Source organism: Notamacropus eugenii, chromosome 4 (assembly GCF_028372415.1).
Source record: "Notamacropus eugenii isolate mMacEug1 chromosome 4, mMacEug1.pri_v2, whole genome shotgun sequence".
NCBI classification, from domain to species: Eukaryota; Metazoa; Chordata; class Mammalia; order Diprotodontia; family Macropodidae; genus Notamacropus; species Notamacropus eugenii.
Window position 1 is genome coordinate 450,242,168 of NC_092875.1, and position 25,680 is coordinate 450,267,847.

Here is a 25,680-nt window from a genome sequence, read left to right on the forward strand (position 1 = left end):
TGTCACTTCTTCAATAACTGGCAACTAAGAACAGCTGTGTTCCTTTGCCAGCTCCTAAGATGAGCTTTTTCATAGCACCAGCCCCCTCCAACTAACAATCTTCAACTGGATTCTATTCAACAAGTGCTAGCTATGTGCCAAGCACTATGGTCAGTATTGGCTATCCAAAGACAAAAAGAAAATAATCCCTGACCTCAAGGAACTTTTATTCTATTTGAGGGAAAGGCAGTACCAGAGAAGTTGATAAAAATATAAGAATAAAGTAATTGTGGGCAGGTGGCATGGCTAACAACCAGAGGAATCAAGAAATATTTCATGAAGAAAAGCAATCAATAAACAATTTATTAAATTTATTAAATGCCTACAATAGCACCAGGCACTGTATATAGCAGGTGCTAAGGATACAAAGGATATAAAGAATGAAATAATCTTTCCTCTTAAGGAGACTACATTTGAATGGAGGAGATAAGTACATATAAAAATAAATGAAGCATAAATATAAAGTCAATAAAAATATATATATTTGAATACAACGTAAGTTTGGGAGAGACAGCACTAGTAGTTGAGGAGGTCATGGAAGGCTTTATGTAGAAGGTGGTACCTGAGCTGCTTCTAAATGAAAAGAGGGACTGTGAGGAAGAAAGGAGGAAGTGCATACTAGGTATGTGGGACAGACCACACAAAGGCATGAAAATGGTAGATGGAATGCCATTTGTGAAAAATTCACACCCAATTTTGCTGAATCATAGAATGTGCATCCACACTGTGTGGAAGGAATGTCCATGAAGGCTAAAAAGGTAGGTTGTAACCATGTTGTGAAAGTCTTTAAAAGCTAAACAGAGGAATTTATATTTTATCTTAGGGGCACAGGCAGCTACTAGAGTTGGTTGAGTATGGGAGTCAGGGGTCAGATCTGTACTTTAAAAAATTATCTTGATAGCAAGCAGCCTGTAGGTTGGACTGGAGAGGTGAAAAATATGAGGCAGGGAGACCAATTAGGAAGTTGTAAGAATAACCTAGGTGAGAGGAGATGAAGGTTTGAATTAAAGTGGTGGATGTGTGAGTGAAGGTAGAAACAGCTAAATTTGGCAACTGATTGAATAAGTGAGAAGACAGAAAGTGAGGAGTCCAGGATAATGATGAAATTACAAACCTGAAACAGTGGAAGGATCTTGGTGCCTTCTACATCTGAATGGTGTCTGAGTTAAGCTTTCAAGAATTAGATGTTCCAAGAAGTGGAAAAAAGGAGGGAGGATATTTCAGAGTAAGGGAAAGTCTGTGCAAATGCAAAGAGATAGGAGATGGAGTCATGTATGGAGAACAGCAAGTAGACCAGTTCAGCTGGCACACAGGAAAGCATGAGAGATGGTGATTTGTAATGACCTTGGGATTATGGGTTGGTTCCAAACTAGGAAGGGCTTTAATGCCAAACAGAAGAATTTGTGTTTTTATCTTACAGGCAGTATGAAGTCACTGAAGCATTTTGAAGGAGGAAGTGACATGGTCTAAATTTTCTTTAGGTACAATAAGTTGGCTGCTGTTTGGAAGATTGGCTGGGGATGGAAGAGGCTAGAAACAGAGGGACAAATTAAGATTCTTTTGCAATAGTCTGGGCTAGAGACAATAAAAATGTGAATTAGGATGGTTGTGGTATGTGGAGGGAAGTGTGAGTTTTTCATTAGCCAGTGCCTTATTTTGACTGCTAGGACCTACCTTAAAGCTTGAGGTGCTACTTATTTAAGATCTAAGACTAAGTATGAATTAAGCTATCATCATCATCATCATCATCATCATCATCATCATCATCATCATCATGATGGCATCATTCATGTAGCACTTTAAGGTTTGCAAAACACTTCATAAATATTATCTCAATTTATCCTCACAACAATCCTGTGAGGAAGGCATTACTATTTCACTGATAAGGAACCTGAAGCAGAAGGGGCTTAAATACTTGGTCCAGGATGACACAACTAGCAAGTATCTGAGACCAGATTTGAACTCAGGTCTTCCTGACTCCAGGTCTAGCATGTTATCCACTATGCCATCTATTATTGTTCTTAATTATTACTTATTGCAAACTCAAACTGCAAGTACAACTTCCATTTTGGGAGACTCTGTGCCCAAGCAGATAAAGCATATATATTAAATACGATTTACTGTAATTCTTTTTTTCTTGAATATTAAAGGTTTTCTTTGAAGCATAGTTGCTTATAACCTCACAGGTTTTTTTTCTCCCTTTTTAACTTTTATGAAAGACTTTGTTCCTGTTTACCCCCATGAGAATGACAGCTCTCAGGTCTCTCTTTCTCTGGATTTCCTTTACCAGACCCTCTGATTCAGCATCTTGAGCCCTCCAGCATTTAGCATTTAGGAGCTTAACATTTATTGACTGATTAACTCCAATATTCAATGGATATTTCCTTACTCCATTGGTCAATGTAAGTACATGGTTCTGTTCTAGTCTGTGCTCTGAGTCCATCAGCTCTCTATCTGAAGGTGGATAGAACACTTTGAAATGAGTCCTTTAGAACTGTGGTTGGTTATTGGGTTGATCACAGTTACTACGTTTTTAAAGTTGATTATCTTTGAAATAAATAATGCTGGTTACCGTATTAGTTGTTCTGGTTCTACTTGAGTCACTTGGCATAAGTTCATACAAGTCTACTTAAACCATCCCTTTCATCATTTTTACAGCATGATAGTATTCCACTGCATTCATATACTATAATTTATTCAGTAATTGCCCAGTTGATTGATATCCCCTCAGTTTCCAATTTTTTACCACTACATAAAGATCTGCTATAAACATTTTTCCTCTTTCTCTTTGGGGATATAGATCTAGTAGTGGTACTGGGTCAAAGGATATGCAAAGTTTTATAGCTTTATGGGCATAGTTCCAAATTGCTCTCCAGCATAGTTGGAATAGTTCACACCTTAACGAACAGTACATTAATGTATCTATGTTCTCATTTTCATTTTTTTGTTTTCTTAGTCAATCTGATGAGTATGAGGTGGTTCCTCAGATAAACATTTAATTTTAGTGTTGCAATTTTATAATATATTCAAAATGGACAAAAATTTATGTAGATGTTATTGTGTATATGTTTCCTATAACAATACTTTTCCAATGAGCTTTCTAAGCTTAGTGTTTGATTATAACTTCAACAAGCAATTTTTTAAACATTTATTAAACCCTTATTATATGCCAGGCACTTCAGAAGCACTAAGGTTATAAAGACAAAAAATTGCTGCCCGCTGGGACCTTACATTCTATTAGGGCAGGGGTTCTTGACCTTTTTTGTGTCATGGATCCCTTTAGTAGTCTGGTGACATTTATGGACCCTTTCTCAAAAAAATGATTTTTAAAATATAAAACAAAATAGCACTCTAAAGGAAACAATATTGTGTGTGTGTGTGTGTGTGTGTGTGTGTGTGTGTACAAACCTAAGCTCACAGACCCCAATTTAACAACTTGTGTACTAAAGCTACTAGGCTGGTGTGGTGGGTAGGATTTGGAATTAGGAAGATGTGTTCAAATCTATCTTCAAATACTAGCTGTCTAATCCTGGGCATCACTTAACTTCAGCTTGCCTCAGTTTTCTCATTTGTAAAATGGGGACAATAACAATAGCATCTGCATCCCAGGGTTGTTGTGAGGTTCAAGTGAGATACTTGTAAAATTCTTAGTACAGTATATGACACAGCAGGCACTTAATCTCTTTCTTCCTCTCCTTCCTCCCTGCTTCCTTTCCTTCCTTCCTGGTTAAAACTTGGATACAGATGTACAGTCAATGTGAGGAGATATGAGAGCACTCACAACTGGGGAAGGCTTCACTGAGGAGGCAGAGGATCCTTGAAAGATAAGGATTCTGGAAGGCAGGGATGAACAGAGAGTGCATTCCAGGTATGGGATTAGTTTGTGTAACTACACAGAAGTAGATGACATGTTGAATGAAGGGAAAAGCTCCTTCAGTCTGGCCCGAATATAGATTGTGTAAAGAGATTCATATGAAACAATGGTGAAAAAGAAGGCTTGAACCAGACTGTGAAGAACCTTATACATCACGCAGAACAGTTTGTATTTTATTCTAGATGCATTAGGGAACTATTGATGGATTTTGGAATGCTATGATCAGACCTATGTCATAGCTTTATTTTGGATGTTAGCGCATGAAAAGCAAATGAACAAAAAACCCATGGAAAACAAACAGACAAATTCTACCAAATTTTCTAAAATAAGCTGTTTTCTCCATCTACAGCAGTGGAGCCGCCACATTTAGACACTGTGGTCCCAGTGTACAAAGTGAATATAAAATTGTTTTCTGGCTCATCTGGTAAAAGAAGTTCCATGGGAACTCAGTTCCAAGAGGATGCTAATCCAAAGTATGCCTTGAACTTTGGGTAGCAGTGGGTCCACATATGTTGAAAAGAGGAGCTGAGCTATAAATTCATGTTGCTCCTTATTTTATATTTTCTGTCTTTGGTATTTAAGATTATAGTTTCCTTTTAATCTTTTCTATTTCATGGTCTCCCTTTTTTAACTTTCCTTTTCATGTCTAAGCTGTTGTAATACTAATCACTTTAGATAATTAGAGACCCCAATTTTGGCAGGAGTGAGAAGATTTTTAAGTACATTATGATTTATTAAACTAAAAGAATCATTATTTCTCTTCTGCTCTTGATTTTGACTGCCTATAGTATGTGGGTGGTTACTAAAAATACCCTCATTAAAATTCATTTTCTATATTGTATTCACTAGCATGTTTAGTGCCTCATTACTAATAAGAATTCATCAAAAAATAATAAAAAAATTTCCATTCCTGATTGTTGGTAGGAGAAACACTTTATAATTTCAAGGAGATGCTGTGAAGCTGTTTTGGGACCTGGCATAATAGTCATAAAATCTGTTTGACCTTAATAGATTATAAAACCAAGTTAGATTACAAAACCAAGAAAGATAAAACCCGTATTCTTTAAGATTAGCATCAATTAAGTATCAACATTGACAGTTATCAGATTACCACTGGCTAATAAATATTCTCACCAAAATTTTCTGCAAGCTCTATAATTTGACATTAAATGTACTATTGGATTAAAGTTTCATGAAGTTCTTTTTTTTTAATATTGGAGAAAATACTGTACTGAAATCTCTTGGCCATCAGAGTGCATACTGCCGAGAACCAAATAATTTTTCTTTTGTAGAACTCCCATTAAAGGTTCCTTTTCAGGAACTGATTTATTTTTATTAATGTCAACTTATGCTAAATTATGGGGGCCTTCTCATAGCTTCCTCCCTCCCTACAGCCAACAGCACATAGCTGAATCTATTAAGATGAAATGCAGTATAAGAAGGGAAAGATACAATCAGACAGTAGTTTTGAAAAAGATCTGTGTTTTAGTGTACTGAAAGCTCAATACAATTCAGCATTGTGATGTGGCAGCCCAAAAAACTTAAGTAGATTTGAGCTACATTAAGACATAGTTTCCAAGAATAGGGAGGTGACAGTATCACTGTACTCTTCCCTGACACACATTATCTGGAATATCAGGTTAAATTCTGACCTCCACAGTTTAAGAAGGACATTGATAAGTTGGAGAGGGTCCAGAGGATAGTGAAGGTCTAAGTCTATGTCCTATAGTCATTTAATAAGTGCCTTTTATGTGCCAGATTAGAGCACTTCTCTGAATGTGAACAGTTTGTTGCTAACATGGAGGGAAAGTTGAACCAACACATGGTTGGCAATGGTAGAGCAGAAAAGGAGTGGAAAGCTTAGAGATTTGGTATACAGCACTGCATTTACTCACTTGGGTCAGAACACTCACAAACATCAAGGTTGGTTTGACAGAAAACAATGGGGAAATTCAGAAGCTGCTAAATGAAAAACGAGAACTCTACAAATTTTACCAGCAGGATAGTTCATCCATCTCTAAGAAGGCATCATTTAACTGCATCAAAAGTAGAGCACAAGTGAAGCTTTAGCGAGATGCAGGAAGGATTCTCAGTTCAGTAACAAGGTAGATGAAATAGTTTAGTTTCAACCCAAAGCACTTTAAAGATATCCTGAAGGCTATTTATGGGCCAGACATATGGTGCATCACAACTACTCAGTGCTGATGGAGCCATATTGATTACTGACAAGGATATAATCCTTAAATCATACCAGGAATAGAACAGAGGTCTGTATACAACATTCATCAATTTGATCTGACCAAGGTCTTTGATACTGTCAAGTGTTGGTGCATGATTTTTTTTGTTTGCAGATGATTGTTCACTCAGTGCAGCCTCTGAAGCTGAGATGGAAAAAAAGTATAGATTGATTTTCTGCTGCTTGTTCTAATTAATTAATACCAAGAAAGCACAGGTGCTTCACCAGTCAGAACCACATCATTCATACATGGAACCATCAGCTACAGCAAATGGAGAAATTCTGAATGTTGTGGATAAGCTCACTTACTCTAATAAACATCGCAGATGTACATATAGATGATGAGATTGCCTCATTCATTGCCAGGGCTAGCTCAGTGTTTGGGAAGCTCCAAAGTGTTCTCAACAGACTAGCAATCAATGGTGAAGTCAACTTCTCTCTAGACAAATCTCCAACTGAGGAGGACATTTTGAATACCTTTAGGCTGCTTTCCTGTGACGAAGCACCTGGTGCTGATTCTATTCTAGCTGGGGTTTACGAGGTGCGTTGAGGGGTGCTGGTGGTGGTTGGACCACTGAGCAAACAAAACCTGGCTGAAATTTTCCACATTATACAGCAAGAGAAGGTTATTCCTCAGTTCAAGGATGCCTCCATCATCCATTTCTATAAAGGTAAAGGAAAGACTGTCCTGTGACAATCACAGTGCGGCTCTCAGATCTCTTAGTAATTGTTGGCAAGATTCTTGCCAGAGTCCTATTTAATAGGCTAATCCTTCACCTGGAAGATGGTTATCTACCATATGAAGCCAGCTGGCTTCAGAAAGGGCTGGGGTATGGTTTATATGTTGTTTGCTGCCCTACAACTCCAGGAGAAATACCAGGAATACAACAGAGGTCTGTATACAACATTCATCAATTTGATCTGACCAAGGTCTTTGATACTGTCAGTTATGAGGGTTTATAGAAAATTATGTCAAAATTTGGCTGCCCAGAGAATTTCATCAGTATTGTACATCAGTTTCATGATGGCGCACTTATCTGGGTTCTGGATAACGGACAATGTTCTTGTGCTTTCCTAGTCACCAATGGAATGAAACAAAGCTGTGTGGTTGCTCCCATGTTTTTTGGCATGATGTTTTCATCAGTGTTGTCAAACGCTTTCAATAAAGACAAACGCAGGGTCATGGTCAATCACCAGCACTGATGGAAAATTTTTCAACTTGAAAAAGATACAAGCCAAGACCAAAGTAGAGGGAGTGTTGGTGCACGACTTTTTTGTTTGCAGATGATCGTGCACTCAATGCAACCTCTGAAATACATTGATTTTCTGCTGCTTGTGCTAATTTTGGCCTCACAATTAATACCAAGAAAGCACAGGTGCTGCACCAGTCAGCACATCATTCATACACGGAACCATCAGCTACAGCAAATGGAGAAATTCTGAATGCTGTGGATAAGCTCGCTCACTCTAATTAACATTGCAGATGTACGTATAGATGATGAGATTGCCTCGTTCATTGCCAGGGCTAGCTCAGTGTTTGGGAAGCTCCAAAGGAAAGTGTGGGAGAGAAAAGGTATTAGACTGCCTACCAAACTGAAGTTCCATAGAATCCTTTGTGCTGACTTCCTTGCTGTATGCCTGTAAAACCTGGACAGTAAACCAGTACCATGCCAGGAAACTGAATTGCTTCCATTTGAATTGTCTTAGGAAGATTCTGAAGATACATGGCAGGAGAAGGTACTGAACACTGAGGTCCTTTCTCAAACTAAACTGCAAAGCATTCAAACTCTACTGCAGACAGTGCAACTCCAACGGGCTGGCCATGTTGTTCGAATGCCAAAAGCATTTTTGCCAAAAAGACTATTTTATGGAGAAGTCATATAGAGTGAGTGTTCACACAATGACCAGCAGAAGCGATTCCAGGACACTCAAGTTCTCTCTGAAGATCTTTGGAATTGATTGAGACATGGGAGACACTGACACAGAAGGTGCTATGCTCTAAGAGCAAAGTAGAATTGACATAGCTCAAAAGAAATGTGAGATGTGCAAACTTAAGAGTATCCACTCCAAATGTTCACATGGACTATTTGTTCCTGATCTGCCGCAGGGCCATTCTGAGCTTGTACTGGTCTGATCGGCCACCGTTGGACACACTGTAACTTGACTCTAACACAGTGATGTTATTTTGGTCCTCTTCTGAGAACAAAGAACAACCAACCAACCGACAGTGCTAGAAACTCTTAAGTGAAATAAATATGAACTAATCTCTCTTACACATGACAGCTCTTCAAACATTTTAAGCCAGCTATTTTATCCCTCAAGGGTTTACCCCAGGCTAACCAGGATCAGTTCCTTCAATCAATCTTTTAGTGTTGTCCTGTCTCCAAATCTCTCATTTCCACACCTTCTCTCTGATATTACCATTCTGGTTCAAACCCTCATCACCTTCTGCCTAGACTATTGCAATAGCCTGCTAGTTTTTCTCCCATTTTAGGTCTCCGCTCATTCCATCCTCCTTACAGCTGACAATGCTTTCCCCAAAGCTCATCACTTTTCTACTCAATAAGCTACAGTGGCTTTCTAATGACTCCAGGACAGGGATGGGGAACCTGAAGCTTCAAGGCCACAGGTGGCCCTCTAGGTCCTCAAGCCTAGCCCTCTGACTGAATCCAAACTTCACAGAACAAACCCCCTTAATAAAAGGATTTGTTCTGTCAAACTTGGACTCAGTCAAAAAGCTGCACCCCTGGACCAAGAAGCTCAGGTGTCTTCAAGGTCCCCACCTCTGCTCTAGGACCATCTTTATCTCATCCTCTAAAACACTTATTTCCGCCTAAGTTTTATACTGCACATAATTATTAGTACAGCAGCGCTTGTATGTAATTCATAAGCAAGTAGATCTCCTCATTTTTTTATCAGCTAAGGTGCACTATATAGAAAAGGTAAGCAGGGTCCGTGGTCTTTTCGATCCAGTCCACGCCCCATATACTTCTCCCTGCAGTCTGGCCATAGTGGGTATAGACTTCAAGCTTGTCGCATCGAGCTGAACTGAAACCCGCTTTGGGGTCCGTTTGCATAGACAAGGCGGTGGCTCGGTGGACACAGCCACGGGCCTGGAGTTCAAATGCAGCCTCGGACCCTTCCCACCTGTGCGACCCTCAGTGAGTCTCCTAATCCCGATTATCGCCCAAAGCGGAAGCGTGGGGGGCGCTGCAGTGTCTCTGCCGAGAGGAGCCCCAGTGGGGCCGGGCACGGCTCAAACGACTCGTGAGGCACGGGAGACACGGGGGCCTCTCCGGTGCGTGGCGGTCTCTCCCACACAGTGGCCTCTCCCGCGTGGCGGCCTCCCGTGCGTGGCGGCCTCCCGTGCGTGGCGGCCTCTCCCGCGCGGCGGCCTCCCGTGCGTGGCGGCCTCTCCCACACAGTGGCCTCTCCCGCGCGGCGGCCTCTCCCGCGTGGTGGCCTCTGACACACGGCGGCTTCCCGTGCGTGGCGGCCTCTCCCGCGTGGTGGCCTCTGACACACGGCGGCCTCGGCGCTAAGGGGTGGCACGGCCCTCTCACTGGAGGCTGAACGCCAAGCACAGCCCAGGGGAGCCCACGATCTCCCTCTTTCCCTCCCCCTCTGGCTGTTTTTCAGGCACGTTCCACGCCTCGCGCTAGAGGCGCCTCGCGCATGCTCCCTGTTGCCGTCGCGAGCGCTCCGCCCCCTCCTGCTCCAACGGTAACCGCTTCCCGCCCCTCCCCCTCCCCGTTCTGACCGTCCCCGCAAAGAGTTTCGGGAAGACGCGTCCAGCCCGCAATCTGACCAATCTCTCGGGGGAGGGAGGCGGGTGCGGACGGGAAAGCCGGGAAATACTGAGGATTGACGCACGGCCGCGTCCAATGAGAACCAGAGTTTAGTTCGACTCTCGCCCAGACGGACCCGAATCGAGGCCGGGGGAGGCGGCTGCGGCGCCTGGAGTGGTGTGCAAGGGCCGGAGGAAGCGGCGCTGCCCGGGGCGGGGGGGGATCTCGTCCGTGGCTAAGGCCTCTGTCCGAGGAGAAAATGAGTTTAGCTCTGAGGTCGGTAAAGAGGGGGCGGCCCAGCCCCCTCCCCCTCCCGCCCCGGAGCGGGGCCCCACCGGCGGGCCTGGGGGGGAGGGGCGGGGAGGGAGGAGGGGCGGGGAGAAGCCGGGCCACCTTGCCCCGCAGGCTGAGGAGAAGCTGCAGGCGGGGCCGGAGCCCGGGACCCAGGTCGAGCTGCGGCGGGGCGCAAGTATCGCGAGAACTCGGGCCTGGGCCTCCTCCGCTGCTCGCCTGGGAGACGCCCCCGGCACATACGTCCTCCCTCCCGTGCCTCGGGCCGACCTGGCGCCGTCTGCGCGTCTCCTTCCCGCTTGGTTGTTATTCTTGGCCTCCTCTCACTCCCCCCTTCCCCATTCCGTTGATGCCATTACAGAGAGAGAACGCAGATTCTTAACGTGTGGCGTCCATGTCTGATCGGAGGGGGATGTACCCAGGGGGTAATGTGGGGAAGCCAGTGGGCCCTTTCAGAAGAAAATAAACCAGGAATACGGAGAGTTATCCGAACGTCGGTCAGTTCATGCCCTCTCCCCAGGCCTTTTGTTGAAAAGGGACGCTGGAAATCACCCAGTTTATCCTTTACTTATGAAGATGGAAGATCTAGAGAGGCGAAGTGATTTCCACGGGAGTTTTAAACTTGGGTTCTTTTCTGAAAAATTCAAGCTTCTTGACCATGTCTGCCTTTCTCCTTCTCTATGCGAGGCACTAGAGTTACAAAGGCTGGTTTTTTTAAGTGGCAGAGCTCCTTAGCGTCATTTACTCCAGAAATTTGATTTCTTTATTAAAACGAACGTTTCCTCCGATGTCCTCACTCGGATCTCCGCTCTGGCTTTGCCTTTCTCTGTCTCTTTCCCCCCTGCACACATCATCCTCCCCCATCCAAGGTTTCCATTGATTTTGTCAGTTATTCTTCAGAGCTGTGCTCAGACACCCTTTGATGTGGGGTGTCAGTAAAACAGAATTATATACCTCTTAAGTCAAGGAGAAATTTTACAGGCCCTAATTCTGAAGGTAATGCTATCTTCTGATCTTCCTGGGAGATTTCATTGTAGTCACACCTACACTGTAGAAGTCATAACAAAATTATTTGTAGTATAGGATTAGAAGCTGTGTTAAGTGAGCTGTCTTAGAGTTTTTATTGAAAATTCTTTACCTTTTGAAAACTTGTGTGTTATAATGCTGCATTCCAATTTACTTGGATTTTAGACATTTTAAATGACAATTTAAAAAGTTTAGGCTTTTTGATACTTCATTTCTGTAAAAAGATAAATTCAGTTTCCTTTTTGTCATGTCAGCCTTTCCAGAAGAAGACACTGTTCTTCAATTGGATATCATAGGTTTTATTTGCGTTTTGTACATGTAACATGGACCTGTGTTTAAGACGAATATCATTTTAGTTGATTTTTGTTATTCAAGGAAAAACAAATGTTTAAGATGTGTAACTTTGCAGGCTAGTATGCCAAAATATTTGGTGTTAGTTGATTTCATGGATCCCTTTAAATTATGTTGCTTAGGTAAAGTAGGAGTTATTTTAGCCACAAGCAAAAGTAAGTCAGTTTCTAATTAGGTTACTTTTGATTATCCTTAGAGTTAGTTTTATGCTGATATAAATGCTACAGAAGACAGTAATGAAAGTTTAAGTTTGGACAGTTTTTTACATGGCTTCAGAAAAGTTACTGTATCATATGAGCTCTCAGGCATTGCTTCATTTGCAAAAGTGTTAAAGGAAAGAAGGAAAATGACTTTCTCTTAGTATGGTATCTGTGAGCTACAGTTTTCTTGGCTCTTTTGTTTTGGGAGACTGAATTAGTTGATGGCAGGGATGTTATGTCCTTAAGTCCTTAAGGTAATTTGTTCTATCTTTGTTCTCTCAAAGTTGTAGAAATTTGGAAAATCATCCTGATATTTATTTGATTAGTTTTCCCTCCAGTCTTATTTTGATTATTGATGAATGCAAATAGAAAATAAAAGTGGACTACATGATTTTCTATTTTCTCTTTTTTCATGTCATAGAAATGAGCTTGTAGACAAAACAAAAAGGAAAAAAAGACGAGAGCTGTCTGAAGAACAGAAACAAGAAATAAAAGATGCTTTTGAGTTATTTGATACAGACAAAGATGAAGCAATAGACTACCATGAACTGAAGGTAAAAGTAATTCTTTTAAAGTTGGTTTGTATCTGTTGGCAGTGACCTGAAAACTGCTTTCTAGTTAATTTTATACTTAATCTGTTTTTGGAACTCAACTGTTACGGTATAGCTTTTGCAGTAATGTGCCAGGTTGTTATTTAATGGTATCCTAACACTTTTTTCTTTTTTTTTAGAAAATAATTTTTATATAGTTAGGTTAGTCATTCAGAAGGCAGTTAGTGTTACACCTTCTGTATACCAGGCAATATGCTAGGCCTTGGGGAAATACAAATTAACAGCCTTTTAAATTATAAAAGATCATTACTGTGAAAGGTACATACTTTTCAGTAATAATATTAGAGGATCTTAAACTGTTAATCTGCAGGTATTTATTTAGCATTTAAGTATTCTATTTGGAGGTTAAAGGGTTTTTGCTTTCAAAGTCTCTCCTCTTCATTAGGCCCAAACTCTTGTATATTCTGCTTTTGAAGTGTGAAAGTGATCACACACACACACACACACACACACACACACACACACAATTGCAGGTGTACACAAGCATGAACATGATATCTCATATATATGGGATTCTAAAAGTCTGACTTTTGTACATGTATACATGTATTGTGTATGTAAGAGTGTACACATGCAGGTATATGGTTTCAGCATCACACTCTGTAGTAAAGAACATGTGATATCTGATTAATGCTATCGATGCTTATGGAAAGAAATGTCTAAATAAATTGATAATATTATTTTAATGGCACTGTAAGGTTGTAAAGCATTTTATATACATTATTTGATTTGAACTTCACAACAGTGTTATGGAGTAGGTGCTTTTATTATACCCATTTGACAGGCTAAGAGTTTTGTCCAGGATCAGACAGTTACTAAGATTCTGAGGCACCATTTAAATTCGTATTTCCTGAATCCAAATTCAGCATCATCCACTATGCCACCTAGTAGTTCTCAGTTTAAGTCTTAGTTTAATTTAAAAATATGAAGGGAATATGGAAGTGTGTGTGTGTGTGTGTGTGTGTGTGTGTGTGTGTGTGTGTGTGTGTTGGGGGGGAATCTTGTGCTTGAAAAGATGGAAAAAAATGACATTTTGGGGGTACTTACATTGTCATAACCTTATGGGAAAGGAAAATAAAAGTGTCTGCAAATATTTAGGTATGATTACTATAATCACTTTAAATTGTAAATAATTGCAAAAGCATTTTTAGGACAGTCATTTTTTGGTTAGATTAAGGGGCTTTCCATAGTCTCAGTGGGAAAAGTGATAACATTTGGAATGAAATGTGGGTGAGCATTGAGTAGGTTGCTAGTACACCCGAGTTGTAGTCCTGGCTATGACACTTTGTGACCTTTGGCAAGCCCACCTTTAACCTTTCTGGGCTTCAGTTTGAAGAGGCTGCCTTAATAAAGAGGAGGATGCTTTAATAATGACATCTCCTTTATAACTTGTTCTGTTTACTGCCATCAGGTTGGTCTTTCTGAAATTCCGGGCTCAAAAATCTTCAGTGAGTCCCAATGGATTGTAGACTGACTCTTTAGTCTTGTGTTCAAAATATTTCATATTTTAGTTCCAGCCTACTTGTCCAGCTTTCCCCCCTACTCGTCTCCCCAAGGCAAACTCTCCTATTTATGCATATTTATCTTTTCATTTCTTAAATAAGCCTTGTGCTTTTCTTTTTACCTTTGCTTGTTCTCTTCTCCTTACCTCAGATGCCCTAAAAAATCCCTCTCTATCCCAGTTTTGCTCAACTAAGATCCTTCTGTCCTCCATGTAAACTTTATGAAATGTATCCTGGCTCTTCTGCTCGGTAGATAAATTACTGAGCCTTTGTAAACCTCAGTATTATCTTCAAAATGGGGACTGTGAGGAAAATTCTTTTTAAATGATTAAGTGGCCCATACGTGTGTTATTGTTATTTACTTTTTAAATTTAATTTTCAGTTTGTCATGTTTGCCTCTAATTTTTCAGTTCCTTAAGGCATAGCACAGTGTTATGAACATAGTAGCTAGGAAATAAGTATTTGTTAATTGATTGAGTTATAGAGAAACATATATCATGAGATGTCATTTGGCTTCACTAGTGGAAATAACTTAAAGCAATTTTATGAGTTAATTTTTTGAAATTGAAGATATGTTCATCCATATTTTGTTTATTTTTCTTCTGTTTTATGGGTATGATGGTCATCTATGTGCTGCATTTGTCTTTTAAAATTAGAAATCTTTATTTTTTTAAGAAGGGGAGAGGAGAAAATGTCTGTGACTCTTTCGTTTTAGTAGCTTATTGTTTGTATTTCTGTTTTATTCCAAAAGGTGGCAATGAGAGCCTTGGGGTTTGATGTGAAAAAAGCAGATGTACTAAAGATTCTTAAAGATTACGACCGAGAATCCACAGGCAAAATCACCTTTGATGATTTTAATGAAGTTGGTACGTGTTTTATTTTTTATATTCAGAAATGACTGGGAAATTAGACTGGGAACTTTACTGGAAAAGGAAACTTTTGTTATTTTTCTGGTTCTTGATAATTTTTTGTTGTTGTTACAAAATACTGCAATATTTTTTAATTTCAGTAGTTTCATGAAGGAATTAAATAACCTTAGCATTTTTTTCTGTGAGAAGATAGTGCAGTTTTGTGTGGGTCAAATTCTGAAGACTCTGAATTGTAATAAAATTAATATATAGGGAAACCTCATGCATAGGAACAAATCCTTTTTTATAATGTATTTTTATGTATAATTATATAAACAGAAACATCTTAAAATTATCCTTTGCTTTTGGAGTTAAGTGTTGAACTTGTAGAATATTTAAAAATGGAAATATTGTCTGACTTTTCCCTCTTTACTTGATGCTTTGTTATATTTTTATTGCTATTAAAAATCTAGGATTCTTTTCTAGCCTCTTCTTTTAAAGAAGAAGTGTTGAAACTCAGCTTGAGGAAAAGCCCACTGTTGATTTTTGGATAAACTATTAGGTCTGATAGAAAAAACAATAATGCTTAAAAGTAGATGTAGTGTAACTTAGTGAGAAGTAGAAGAAAGAAATTTTTTTCAAAAACTTTTTCAAAAGTTACATAATAGATAATTTCATATACTAGATTAAGTCAAGATAGTTACTTGATTTTTAAAATTGTTCCAGATAATTTGGTGGCTAGTTGTTGACACTCACTACTTTTTTGACACCTACAAACAATAATTGTACTGTGACAGTAACCTCTTTAAAAACTCTTAGAGTAAAATATTTAATTTCTTTACTTTGATTCTGGTTATGGAATCTCAAAATTGTTGGGAATATTTTTGTTTTGTTTTCCAAAAATGAAATGCTAGTTTACTTTGAACTCTTAAATGCCTTGAGGTTTTGTTGGCAATTGCTCTCCTCATCTCTTCCCTGCAAGCTAAAAAACAAAAATGGTGGGTTAAAGTATTATATTATAGTACTCTTATAGTAGTTGCTCAATATATGCATTATGGTATTGAATTTAAATGTAATCAGTGTATTAGTCAACCAGTATTTGTATCCTCTACTGGCATAAAGCATTGCAGGAGATTAAAGAAATAGTATAAGCTACAAACTGTACTTGTTAAAGAATTTATAATCACTTAGACAAGGCTTATTTATATTCACTAAATAGTTCAGTAACAGTACGAGATGGAGTATAATTACTTGCTAAAATAAGTGGCATAGATATATCAGTAAGCTATCGGTATTCTAAGGGGAAAGGCTGTCTTGGTTTAACTAGTGAGAGATTATATATGAACTGAGATGTAAAATGCGAGGTGGTTAGTGAAGATTTGGCTAGGTAGAGGGAAGTTCGGAAAGTTCAGTGCAACAGGCATGTACCTACTATGTGTAAGGCACTATTCCAGATGCTGGGGATACAAAGACAAAAATAAAGTTGTCTTTCCCTTGATTAGTTTATATTCTCCTGGGGCGGGAACACAGATTTTACACAGTTAAGTAAATATATGATAAATTGAGGATTGATCAAACTGATAGCTCAAGGGGATTAAGGGGATTAAGAAAGGTTTCTCCCCAGAGGTGGCATGCAAGCTGGGCCTGGAAGGACACTGAGAGGTGAAGAGGCAGAAGGGAGGAGGGAGCATATTCTGGTCCAGCCATGGGAAATGTCATGTTGAGCAGAACGTTAGGCTGTTTTAGCTGAAATGTGGAGTAGATTGAAATCGCTCTTTGGAAGGTAGGTGGAGCTGGATGATTGTTGTTGAGTTGTTTTTCAGTCGTATGCAGCTTTTGACCACTTTGTGGTTTTCTTGGCAAAGATACTGGAATGGTTTGTCATTTCCTTCTGCATGGTCCCCATTTTACAGTTGAGGTAACTGGAGGTTAAGTGACTTGCCGAGGTCACACAGCTAATAAGTGTCTGAAGCTCAATTTAAACTTCGGACCCTGACTCCCGACCCAGCACTCTGTCTACTGTGCCACCTCACTGCCTGGAGCTAGATGACAGAGTGCTTTAAATGCCAAAGTCTTTTCTCTTAGTAAGAAGTAAGGAGTCACAGAACTCTTCATTTTTGAAAAAAAATTTCTTTACCTCTCACTGAATTACCGTACCCTAAATTACTTTTAAGCATTGTTGGTTTTTCTACCACTCCAAATACTTTACCCACAGAAGTAAACAAGGGAGTGTCATAGGCAGATCTGTATTTTTGATGATGAACAATAATATTCAAGTACTAATAGTAGCTAGCATTTATATAACCCTTGAGATTTGCATAGTGCCTTACATATAGTGTCTTATTTGACCCTCATTACACTTTGAGAGGTAGGTGCTTTTTATTTTTTTTTTTAACAAATTGTACAAAATTTACAAATTTTTACAAATTAATTTGCAAATTAGGAAACTTGAGACTGACAGGTTAAGTCACTTGCCCAGGATTACACAGTAAGTGTCTGAGGTAGGATTTGAATTCAGGTCTTTGTTTGTCTGGGGCCAGAATCCCTTCTGCTCTGCCACCTAATTAGGCAACTTTATGAAGGATGAATTAGAGGGGAGAGATGCTGGAAACAGTAATACCTGTTTAGGAGAGGCTGTTGTAGTCCAGGTGAGAGGTGATAAAGGACTGACCTGAGGTAGCAAATGAACAGAAAAAAGAGGATAGTTTTAAGAGGTATTGTAGAGGTAAAAATCAACAAACATGACACAATAATGGATCGAACATAGAGGAAAGTATGAAGGATTATAGGGATGCCTCCAGGTTTATGAACCTCTGTAACTAGAAAGAGAATGCTTCCTTCAACAGAAATAAGGATGTTAAGAAAGAATGGGTATAGAGGGAGAGAGAAGTTCTTCTTTGGATTTTAGATGCCCATGGAACCTCTAGGAAATAATGTCTAGCAGGATGTTGGATATGTGGGACTGGAATTCAGGAGAGAAACTAGAAATTAGAAATTAGCCATCTGCGCAGAGATGATAAAGCTGATGGGAGAGAATACAAACCAAAAGGGTACATGGATGGAAGAGATGGCCTGGTGCATAGTGTTGAGGACCCCCAGATTTACCAGGGAGGGGATGAGTAGCAAAGTGGGTGTAGAAAAAACAAACAGTCAGACAGTAACAGAACAGGGGATAGCAGTATCATGAAAACCAGAGGAGGGGGGAGTGTGGTTTACTGTCAGAAGATTCAGAGTGGTCATTCAAGATGAGGAAATGAGAAAAGGCCACAGAGCAACTGAATGAAGAGAGATTGGAAGCCTTAGAAAAAATAATTTGAGAATTTTTGTTTTTGGTGATTAATTCATAACAACAAAGAAAGTTTACTTTAAAAATGAGTAAATGGTAGTGGAGTAGTGGGGTTGGATGCCAAATTTGCAATCTGACATGTTAATTAGGAGCTAAGAAGCTGGTTGGCAGTGAGGTCATAGAAGCAAAGGGTGTAGATAGTTCTTTATAGAAGTTTAGCTGTTAAAGTGAGATGAAATAAATAAATATAGGATGATAACTTAAGATTGGCAGGACTAAGAAAAGACTTTTTTAAGGTAGGAGAGAGCTAGGCATATTATTAAGTAGCATGGAAGGGAGTTAAGGAATAAGGAGAGATTGAGGATTAGATGGGGAGTTATGCAGTGGAATAGGATCCAGGGCAGAAGCAGAATGTTTAACTTCTGCAAAGAGAAGAACCATCTATTCTTCAGAGATGAGAATATGAGGGATGATAATGGGGTTGAAAGATACGATCAAAAGAATTTCAGAGTTCAAGATCATGAAGGTAGCACAGGTCTAGATACTAATGTGATGCTGTAGATGCTACCATGCCTGTGGGTGGCTAAAAATAGAGCAGCTCTTGTGAGTTGTTGATGAACTGAGAGGCTAGAGTATTTCCAAGGAACGAGTAGAACATGAACAATGGAGAAGAGTATAGATTAAAAATGATGTGGTTGGAAAATTCCAAATGAGAAGAAAAGTAGCTGGAGTAGAAGGTTCCCAATAGAGAGTAATGAACAGGTGTCAAAGTTAGAAAGGTAGTCAACCTTGAAAACCAAACTGAGGAGTTTGAACTTTGTCTCATAGGTGTCTGTACACAGGTTTGTCTATGTGAATAAGGAAGGGCTTGGACATTATTAAAGATGTAACTGATGTTCATGACCCGCATTGTCACCGTCCAATTCCATGTTATATGATGTGCCTTAGTACTGTTAGCAACTTAAAGTATAGTTCACTGCACAAGACTGTCTCCAGGGAAACATACAACACAAGCAAATACAAATATAGACACCGTGGAAAGCCACGTAGGTAATCAGAAACTCCAGAGTTGAACTGTTTAGCTGTAAAGGTCCCATCTGGCTCCCTTGTTGTCTCTCCTTTCAGCAGTTGGCTTTGCTGCACAAGAGCCATTTTAGGAGACATGAGTTCAGAAGCCTGAGCTGTTACCTTTTTTTTTTTTTTTTATCAGCTGGCTACAGGCACCTCAGAAAGGGAGAGAGACTGGCACTTTTTTCAATCTTTTTGACAGCAAGTCAAAAAAAAAAGTTTCTGCCCCACAGAAAATTGTCCTGCTTTGATGATTGTGCTGTATGGTAGGTATATGTGACTTACTGAAAATTTTTGAGTAGTAGAGTGAATCCTAAAGATGGTGTAGTTTTGATTGGTGAGGAAAATTCTTGGGGCAAGGAGACCAGTTAAGTGATTATTCTAAAAATCCAAATATGGAGAAATGAAGGTCCAAACTAGAGTGATCCTAGTGATCCTAGAGAAGAAAGGCTGAAGAAGAGACAATTTGAAAGAAGATTCATCATTTCCATGTGGCTGATTGATTTAGTAAATGAAGGAGAAGCAGAAATTAAAATCAAATCAATTAGTAAACATTTATTAATAGTCTACCATGTGCCAGACATTGTGGCATTGGGGATATAAAAAGAGGAAAAAAGCAATCCCTGTCCCCAAGGAGCTTACAGTCCAATGGGAGAGACAACATGTAAACAAAGCAAGCTATATACAGAATAAATAGGAAACAATTAAAAGAAGGAAGGCACTGGATTTAAGAGGGGTTAGAGAAGGCTTTCTGTACAAGGTGGGATTTTAGTTAGAGCTTAAAGGAAGTAGGGGAGGTTATTAGGTAGAGCATTCCAGAATGCTTTGAGCTGAGAGATGGAATATTTTATTCACAGAATAGCCAGGAGACCAGTGTCACTGGATTGAAGAGTTCATGTTGGGGAGTAAGGTGTAAAATCACAGGAAAGGTATGAGGAGGCTTGGTTGTGAAGGGCTTTGAATGCCAAACAGAGCATTTTATATTTGCAATATTTTATGTTGCTGGGAGCAATTTAAAGCCTCTTGATTGTGTGTGGGGGGTGACATGATCACACCTGTGTTTTGGGAAAATCACTCTAGTGGCTGAGTGGAGAATGGATTGGAGTTGAGGAGAAACTTGAGGTAGGCAGCCCCACCATTGTAATTAAGGTGTGAGGTGAGGAGGGCCTGTGCTAGAGTGGTGACAGTGCTGGAGGACAGAAGTGGATGTACTGGGGAGATGTTTCAAAGGTAAAATAGACAGGCCTTGGCAACAGATTGGATATGGCTGGGTGAGAGATAATGAGTTATCCAGGTTGACTCCTGAGCTGAGAGGCTGAAGGACTAGGAGGATGGTATTTCCCTTTACAGTAATAGAGAAGGTGGTGGGGGAGGGTTTAGGGGGAAGAAAAATGAGTTCTGTCTTGGATATATTGAGTTTAAGATACCTACTGGACATACAGTTCAAGGTATCTGAAAGGCAATTGGAAATGCAGAATTGGAGGCCAGCAGAGAGATTGGGGCAGGAAAAGTAAATATGAAAATCAGCAGCTTAGAGAAAGTAATTAAATCCATTGGTAAAGAGAATCAGACCACTTTATCATGTGAAACAGGTATATTAGGGAAAAAAAAAGTGGTAGAAGGCACCTGAATAATAGGAGTAAGTTTGGGGGATAATCAGGCTAAGCCTGATTCAGGCCAATATAGTGACTCATGATCTAGGTTCAAATGCATTGATGGTTAATGAACCATAAAATGCATTAATAATGATTTAACTTAAAATAAAAGTGTTGGAAGTGATATGGTTCCTAAAGTTAAAAAGAAAATAATTCAAATAAAATGGCTTATTTTTTGTTGGCTATGCATTTAAATGGTGAGCTAGGTCAGAAAGGAGTCCCTTGAAAAAGTAGGAATTTTGCTAAAACTTAGCACGAATACTAAGTTGGACACTTAACTCTAGAGCCTGGGCTTTTTTTTGCCTCAGGTGAAAAGGAAGGCAAACAGCTCCTCAGCTCTCTAAAATGACAAAATGACCAGAGTCACCTATATGAAACAAGTCTTGCTTATTCCTACCTGAGTTTCTTTGTGGACTTGTTGAATTTGAGAGGTCAATGGTCTGTGATGCAGAGAACTGTCCATTATGAAAGTGGAGATAGAAAACTAGAGAAGGATACTCAAAATTACCTACATAGAAGAATACTGGGGAATGGGAGTAGTCAAAACATGTGAACCCTGAAGAGGACAGAATAGAGATGGAAGAACTTTAGACTTAAACTCAGTCTAAGAAAACCCATTCTTAAGGGTTGGGAAGAGGAAGAGAAGTCAGCAAAGGAGAGAGAAGTTCTTAAACTTTTTTTGTGTTGTAGACCCCTTTCTGTCATGGACTTGTTGGAAGTCTGGTGAAGCTTGTGGACCCCTTCTCGGTACCAAGCCTTTTTGAAGCACTTTGTGTCAGGGACTATATGCTCAGCACTGGAGATAGTATATTAAGCATAGGCTATATAGGTTTACAAAGCAAGCCAATTACTGAAACATGTTATCACAGTATTAAAAAAACAGTTCAGAGTCCATAAGCTATGAACCCCTGTTGTGGAAGATACTATACAGTGTTGTAGATTATAGTAGGGGGAGGATATTATGTTTGCACTATAACTTGAAATTCGCATTTGTGCACATATAGAGTTATATTTACATTGTGTACGGACCATTGACTAAAAAACAAGATGAGTAAGTGACTTAGAAATAATACTTACATTTCCTTCCTGCCTTGATGGCTTAGAGCTGTACTTGCTAAACTGATTTGACCATGAAATATTTCTAAACTTGAAATGTTTTGACAGAACTCATAACTGCTGTTCGAGGGAGTTGTGGTGCTATGGATTATCCTCTCTCTCCTGAGAATAAAGGGAGGTTGAGGAAATTTTGTCATGAGACAGAAAAAGTTAACCTTACTTTCATACAGAAAAATTTAGGCATGTAAATAATATCTATGTATTTTCTTAACATTTTATTGTATTTTTAATGTTTTAGTGATTTTTAGTGATTTTTTTTTACATTACTTCCCACACTTTATGTCACTTTCCACAGACTCTGTAATGGAACTCTCCTTTGTAACAAATAAAGTTTAGCAAAACATATTGATCATATCTGAGAACATATACCTTATACCTTACTTCTAGGACTGAGGGCTGGGATATGCTTTTTGAAGTTATATTTAGTCACTGTACTGGTTAGAGTTCTGAAATCTTTTGAGTGTTTTCTTTTATATTATTGTGTAAATTCTTCTCTTGGTTCTACTTACTTCATCCTGGAGCAGTTCATACAAGTTTTCCCACAAATTGTAGAGGGGAAAAATATTGTCAATATTGAAATTTTCACAGAACCTTCATTTATATCATGTGGAATACTAAAGTTTTGTGCTAATTAGTTTGGGAAATCTTAATCTAGAAACTTTTCTTTTTTTTTTTTTAATTTAACTTTTAACATTTATTTTCACAAAATTTTGGGTTACAAATTTTCTCCCCTTTTATCCCCTCCCCCCCCCCAAACCCAAGCATTCTTATTACCCCTGTGACCAATCTGCTCTCTCCTCTATCCTCCCTCCCTGCCCTTGTGTCCGTCTTCTCTTTTGTCCTGTAGGGCCTGATAGCTTTCTTGACCCCTTAACCTGTATTTCTTATTTCCCAGTGGTAAGAACATTACATTTGATCCTAACACTTTGAGTTCCAACTTCTTTAGCTCCCTCCCTCTCCACCCCTTCCCCTTGGAAGACAAGCAATTCAATATAGGCCAAATCTGTGTAGTTTTGCAAATGATTTCCATACTAGTTGTGTTGTATAGGACTAACTATATTTCCCTCCATCCTATCCTGTCCCCCATTACTTCTATTCTCTTATGATCCTTTCCCTCCCCATGAGTGTCGGCCTCGGATTGCATTCTCCTCCCCATGCCCTCCCCTCCATCCTCCCCCCCACCCTGCTTGTGCCCCTGTCCCCCACTCTCCTGTATTATGAGATAGGTTTTCCTATCAAAATGAGTGTGCATTTTATTCTTTTCTTTAGTGGAATGTGATGAGATAGACCTCATGTTTTTCTCTTGCCTCCCCTCTTTATCTCTCCACTAATAAGTCTTTTGCTTGCCTCTTTTATGAGAGATAATTTGCCCCATTCAACTTCTCCCTTTCTCCTCCCAATATTTCTCCTCCCAATATTTCTCTCTCACTGCTTGATTTCATTTTTTTTTTTTAAGATATGATCCCATCCTCTTCAATTCACTCTGTGCACTCTGTCTCTATGTATGTGTGCATGTGTGCATGTGTGTGTGTGTGTACTCCCACCCAGTACCCAGATACTGAAATGTTTCAAGAGTTACAAATATTGTCTTTCCATGTAGGAATGTAAACAGTTCAACTTTAGTAAGTCCCTTATGACTTGTCTTTGCTGTTCACCTTTTCATGGTTCTCTTCATTCTTGTGTTAGAAAGTCAAATTTTCTTTCCAGCTCTGGTCTTTTCATCAAGAAAATTTGAAAATCCTCTATTTCATTGAAAGACCATTTTTTCTCCTGAAGTATTATACTCAGTTTTGCTGGGTAGGTGATTCTTGGTTTTAGTCCTAGTTCCTTTGACTTCTGGAATATCCTATTCCCTTCCCTTCGATCCCTTAATGTAGAGGGTGCTAGATCTTGTGTTATCCTGATTGTATTTCCACAATACTTGAATTGTTTCTTTCTAGCTGCTTGCAATATTTTCTCTTTCACCTGGGAGTTCTGGAATTTGGCCACAATGTTCCTAGGAGTTTCTCTTTTTGGATCTCTTTCATGCGGTGTTCTGTGGATTCCTTGAATATTTATTTTGCCCTCTGGTTCTAGAATCTCAGGGCAGTTTTCCTTGATAATTTCATGGAAGATGATGTCTAGGCTTTTCTCTTGATCATGGTTTTCAGGTAGTCCCAGAATTTTTACATTGTCTCTCCTGATTCTATTTTCCAGGTCAGTTGTTTTTCCAGTAAGATATTTCACATTATCTTCCATTTTTCGAATCTTCTCGCTATGTTCTGTGATATCTGTATTTCTCATAAAGTCCTTAGCGTCCATCTGTGCCATTCCAGTTTTGAAAGATCTATTTTCTTCAGTGAGCTTTTGAATCTCCTTTTCCATTTGGCTAATTCTGCTTTGAAAGCATTCTTCTCCTCATTGGCTTTTTGAACCTCTTTTGCCAATTGAGTTAGGCTAGTTTTCAAGGTGTTATTTTCTTCAACATTTTTTTGGGTCTCCTTTAGCAGGGAGCTGATCTGCTGTTCATGCTTTGACTTCAAGTCTCTCATTTCTCTTCCCAGCTTTTCCTCTACCTCTCTAACTTGATTTTCAAAATTCTTTTTGAGCTCTTCCATGGCCTGAGCCCATTGGGTGGGCTGGGACACAGAATCCTTGATTTCTGTGTCTTTGCCTGATGGTAAGCATTGTTCTTCCTCATCAGAAAGGAAGGGAGGAAGTGTCTTTTCTCCGAGAAAGTACCCTTCAATAGTTTTATTTCTTTTCCCTTTTCTGGTCATTCTCCCCAGCCAGTGGCTTGACCTCTGAGTATTCTCCTCGCACCCACCTCGCCTCCTGGTCCGATGGTCAGGTCGGGGCAGGGCTGCCTCTCAGGCACAGTTCCCTCAGGGGGTTTATGCACAGACCTTCCACAATGGATCCAGGCTCCCTCCCGCTTGGGGAGCCCCTGTCTGCAGCCGCCTCTCAGCTTCTATCTCCCAGGGGGGGACCCGAGCCATGGGGGCACCCCACTCCCTTCTCGACCCGCCAAAGAGACTCTCTCACCGACTCTCGTCACCTGTGGGTGGAGGGGCTTGTGCCGCCGCTGGAGATCCCGTCTCTGAAGCCTGCTCAGATCTGTACCTCTCGGAGCCGTGGCCGCTGCAGGGCTGCCCTCAGCTCCCAGTCCTGGCACCCAGTCCGCAGCGCGAAGGACCCCCTGTGAGAGGTTTGCAGGTCTCTCCGGAACAGAAATCTCCCTCGCTCCAATATTCCGTGGCCTCTGGGTGCAGAATTCACCGTGAGTTGGTCCCCTCTAGCCGTTCTGTGGGTTGTGGGTTCGGAGCTATGTGTATGTGCGTCTTTCTACTCCGCCCCCCTAGAAACTTTTCACTTATAATTATCTTCATTTTGATATCAAGGTGGAGGAAACCTTTAGTTTTTTATTAGTTTCATTTAACTCTGCATTTTTCAAAATTGTGTCTCACCACCCATGCTTAATTAAAACCAGCAAATCCAATTATGTGTATACTAAAAGAGAATTCCATCAGTAAGACAAGGGTCCTTACCTTATACCAGGACAGCTTCACACTTCACCTTGAGAATGTATTCTGGAAGAGCAGACAGATTGCCAGAAATAACTTCCTGCCAATGTAGTTTTAATGGAGAAGGATATTGATTTTGGTGCCATTGGCACCAAAGGGCACCAGGCCCTTTAGTTTTAGTGGAGTGTGTGGTAAATGGCTATCAGCTCTTTGAGATGAGAAATGTTTCTGTTGAGAATAGTGGATAGTGTCTGAGGAAAAAAGAAGTTTTATGTGGACTAGGCAG

General features: G+C 39.9%; 1 protein-coding gene across 2 annotated transcripts in view; it reads left to right on the top strand.

Moving 5' to 3' along the window:
- Window positions 1-9,874: 9,874 nt before the first annotated feature.
- The window catches only part of CETN3 (centrin 3), a 42,083-nt gene continuing 26,277 nt past the window's right edge, over window positions 9,875-25,680 (top strand). Inside the window, exons 1-4 of one of the 2 annotated variants that reach the window (XR_011966461.1) lie at window positions 9,875-10,213; window positions 12,227-12,359; window positions 14,670-14,784; window positions 19,263-19,386. Coding sequence is in view for 1 of the 2 variants with exons in the window: in XM_072606185.1 (XP_072462286.1) it covers window positions 10,197-10,213; window positions 12,227-12,359; window positions 14,670-14,784 (265 nt within the window). In the remaining variant the exon portion in view is untranslated. The remainder of the gene's footprint in view (window positions 10,214-12,226; window positions 12,360-14,669; window positions 14,785-19,262; window positions 19,387-25,680) is intronic. The other variant, XM_072606185.1, reaches the window with a different exon arrangement.